General features: G+C 35.9%; 1 protein-coding gene across 1 annotated transcript in view; it reads left to right on the top strand.

The window, feature by feature from the left end:
- The window catches only part of asic4 (acid sensing ion channel subunit family member 4), a 159,377-nt gene extending 155,667 nt beyond the window's left edge, over positions 1-3,710 (top strand). The window contains exon 10 of the mRNA XM_015374871.1: positions 2,041-3,710. Coding sequence (XP_015230357.1) covers positions 2,041-2,232 — 192 coding nt within the window. The 3' untranslated portion in view covers positions 2,233-3,710. The remainder of the gene's footprint in view (positions 1-2,040) is intronic.
- Positions 3,711-4,461: the final 751 nt, after the last annotated feature.

The following is a 4,461-nucleotide window of genomic DNA, read 5'->3' as shown; positions in this document are numbered from 1 at the left end:
AATCAACCTTTAATGGTTGATTTTCTGTATTCGGACCCCGCTGAATTATAATTAGGTACCCCTGCTATATATGATTAAATCATGGGGGTAAAAAGGTATTTCAAGGTTGTTAGTTGAAAGATTCTTGAATTATTTAATGGGCAAAGAAATACGTTTTAAGATGGGATTTATTTATAGTTTACCATTTAACAACCAGTAACACAGCTGAGAATTCCAATGAAATAATTATGCTGGGTTTCCCGGCGTTATGGAGTAAAGGGGTTAGGCAGTAAAAAACTAGTCTAATAAAGAAGGAAGGGTAACACAAAGATCTGAGGTTCAGGACTATTAGTTATTGCAAACCCCTGAGTTATTTCCCCTTTGTTCAATCATTCATAGTATTTACATCTCTTTCCTGAAAAGATGTAAAAAAAAATCACACTTAGTTATCATGCCGTTGTGAAGTTTTACTGACATTGTGTTGTTCCTTACTTCTGCTACCCCCATCCTTTTTTTCATTCGAATTGCAAAAGGTCTCATTGATCTCACATTATATGTGGAAGAAGGTTTTTAAATGATTCGTCATGTTCTCATTTTCAGTGTACTGTTGGATCTTAAGAAGCTGCTTCGATCAACTGGGTTGATAAAATTGACTTAAATGGGGAAAAAACATTTAAACTGGAGGCTTTTATATTTATTGAATTATATTTTTTATATTGATACATAAAACCTTTTGCAAGGAAATAAAAGCTAACTCTTGTCTGTAGAACCAGCTGAGTGTTCCCTGTACATAGATGTTAAAAAAATAAAAAGATAATAGGTAGCTCACAAAAATTATAGAGAATAAAACCAAGCAATTATTAAATAACTTTTACAGGCCTTCTACTTTTACTGTCCTTCTGTTAGAGATATGACAGAAAACAGTACAGGTGCTAAAAGCACAAGGGTTGTCCAAATTCAAAATAAATATTGAATCCGATATGAGCCAAAACACTAATATCAGATCATATTTGCCTGCAGACCCCTGAGTTATTTCCTCTTTGTTCAATCTTCCATAGTATTTACATCTCTTTCCTGAAAAGGTGTCAAAAAAATCACAAATAGTCAGGATTTGGTTTAGGATTGTTGACCTAAAGCAGAGTCAAGAAGGCAGAGGTGAACAGAAGGTTGATTTAATGATGAATTACTCAAAAAACAAAGTCCAAACAAATAGGCAAACAAAAATCCAAAAACGAAAACAAAGTTCAACAACAAACAAGAAACAAGGAGTCCAAAATTCAAAGATAATAAAAAAAAAAAACAAGAAAACTCAAGTCAAACGTTACCAAAAAATGATGGAGTCAACAGGGGAAGAATTGTAACCAGGAGAAAGGCTCAGAGAGACGAGTTGGAGGACGACAGACGAAGTTTAGACGAGGACCTAGCAAAGAGGAACTGAAGAGAAAGGGCTTTTAAAGGGGACAGAGACAAAGAGAGGGCTAATGAGAAGATTGGGAACAGGTGAGGACAGAGCAGGAACAAAACAGGAGCTAGGGAGAAAGGAGAACACAAGAGGGCAGCAGAGGGCAACAAATGAAAAACCTGGAAGACTGGAAATAACTAGAAAACACAACAAAATAATAATTAAACCACTAAGGCTATAAAACATGGAGAAAATAAAAACTAAACACTCAAAAGAAAACATAACAAAACCAAGACTGAAACAGAAACTAACTAGAGAACACAGCAAAATAAAAATAAAACCACTTACACTAGAAAAGAAAGAGCAAAGCAAAACTGAACACTAAAAAGAAAATATAACAGAACCAAGACTATGACAGTAACAGAGAAAAAAAAACAAAGAACACAATAAACTAAGAATTAAACCATAAAAACTAGGAAACAAGGAGAAAAGCAAAACTGGATACTCAAAAGAAAAGCATGACAGAAAACAGAAACCTAACACAAATAAACATTGAGGAACTTCTAAATTATTGGTATCAGAATAATAACAAATGGCTGTTTTTATTTTTGATTCAACATTTGTCCGTGACTCTGAATTTGCTTTGTTTTATTCAACAGGAGCCCAATGACACGACACGGAGTCACCCAGAGGGGGCGTACGCCAACACCATCCTCCCTAACCACCACATCCCTCACCCTCACCCACACCCTCACCCTCTTCCTCCTCCTCAGCCTCATCCTCCTCCTCATCCCCCTCCTCACCATCATCGCCCAGGACACCGCGGGGTGTTTGAGGACTTTGCTTGCTAAAGCAAACATTTGTTTCCAGTCCTGGTGACAAAATAAGACAGGAACTTTCTGTGTTGAGACAACAGACTCCTCCCCTTCGCCCCTCTGCATCTCCGTTGTTTATTTGCTCTCACCAGTGAAAAGCTACGGCCAAAGTCAAAAACACCAAACTTGTGCTGCTAACAAGCCACGTGTACAGTATAGGCACAAATCAGACACGGCTTCTTTTCTTCATATTTTTCATTTTTTTCTTGCTTTGATCTGAATGGGAAACAGTCCTAACTCAGCATCACTTTGACTCTGACATATTGGGACTACGGGACCAACTCTCTGGTTCATGATCACTACCAAGGAGGAGAAATGGCCGTCACGGTGATCCAGTTTATTCTTTATTCAGTTGGCATCTGTTTAAATTATTGATATTATTACGTCTGTGTTCCTAAATTTACTCAGACTTCATGAAAACTGTACCAAACCATTGCACATGATAAATTATGTAATTATTTAACAAAATACTATTATCTGTCTGTTCTGTATTGTACACAAGATAACAGTACTTGGGTAAGCCAGCCTTGTTGGTGTTAAACCATCCAAAGCGTGATGGGCTTGTTTAGGCTTTGAAGAGCTAGCGGCATCTTTCCACTTGAAACATTCTGTCTGGTTTGTGGTTAAGGTGTTAGAGAGTAGCAGCATACCTGTACATAAATCAGAAAATCCTACAAGGTTTGTTTTAATGGTTGTTGTTTATATTTACTTTCTATATAACTTACGTATTATTAGTTTAAATCATCTATAAATTTTTTAATGAAAATAACGATTACGATTGTAGCAGCTACTGCACAGCAGATGCACCCGACTCCAGGACATTTCCCAATTGTCTCAAATTTACAGTGCAGCACAAAAGTATTCATGACCCCTTGCAGTTTTTTTATGTTTCCTTAAATTACAACCACCAAAAAAAATGTTATAATAGTGGTGTTTTTCATTGGGTTTTTCAGTGAGAGGCATAACAGAGTCGTGCACAGTTGTGTTTTCCATCATTCTGATTAGCTAAAGAGAAGAATCAAGGGTCCAGGGTGTTTAATAGAGCTCCTTTCTGCCACACTCAGCATTTTGCATGCAGGCAAAAAAGTTCTTCTTCTGTTTCCTGTATTTGTTCAACGTCCTGAGGTGGTTAAAGTATCCAAAAACTGTACCCACGTAAGAGCAATACTACTTCATCATATTTTTATTTAAGTACGAATAAAAAGTAACCATCTAAGAAATCACTCATGTCAGAGTATAAAAAATTGCCCATACTGGGACAAATAAAAGCTACTGAACTGAAAAGGTATTTGGTAGAAAAGGGGAGTAACTCTTTATAACTGGCTAAAATTTATGTAATAAATGAACAAAAGTTATGTGCAAAATTCTGGTCTTTTAAAGACTATAATAAAATAATGAAAACAGACAAAGAATGTAACTTAAAAATTAAATTTCCTGCCAAAAAATAAAAGCACTTTTCCAAACCAATTTTTTATTTAATATATAGCTTATCAAAATCAGTACCCCCAGTGACAATAATTCAAAATCAGAATAATTTTATTTCTCATCCAGCTTGGAGTAGAACTCCGAAAAGGTACAATTTCAGTTTCAGTACAACCTGTCCAAGAAAAGACAGACATTATACATGGGGGCGTGGAGTTAAAAAAAAATAAGGAAAAAGACTAAATCAGGAGGAAAAAAGTTGTATGTACTCCTTGCTGTGTGTTAGCTTGTAAACAAAAAAAAACACATTTTGACATAAATAACAGTGTCTCTTCTGGAGCATCTCTTTTTTTCAAACAAGCTTTTTGGTTATTCGGTGAAGTTACTCACCATGGATGGAGTAGCAAAATATTTTATTCAAGAAGAGTAACGATATTTTATGAAGATATAAGTAAAAGGTATGGTGCAGTAAAACTGCTCAGAAAAGTATTAACTAACTGAGTAAATGTAACTAGTTTCTACCCACCTCTGCTTCTGGTAATTTTTGATATATGTGTGATTAAAAGAAAAAAGTTGCGATGTTGATCCATTCTTCTAACAGAGCCACTGATCTCTACAGCTGCTCCAGAGTTACTGTTGGATCAGATTCTCTGATTAATCCTCCCATAGCACAGACTGTGGACCAATGGAAATGTCTTCTTAAGATGGAAAAGGCTCCATCAGATAACCCCGCTTTAAAGTTATTTGGTCCTGTTCAAGATGGCGTTTGTTCATGTGCTCTCT

Source organism: Cyprinodon variegatus, unplaced genomic scaffold (genome assembly GCF_000732505.1).
Source record: "Cyprinodon variegatus isolate N-32 unplaced genomic scaffold, C_variegatus-1.0 Scaffold6, whole genome shotgun sequence".
Lineage (NCBI taxonomy): Eukaryota > Metazoa > Chordata > Actinopteri > Cyprinodontiformes > Cyprinodontidae > Cyprinodon > Cyprinodon variegatus.
The sequence above is the reverse complement of the archived record's forward strand: the minus strand, read 5'-3'. Positions and strand labels throughout refer to the sequence as shown.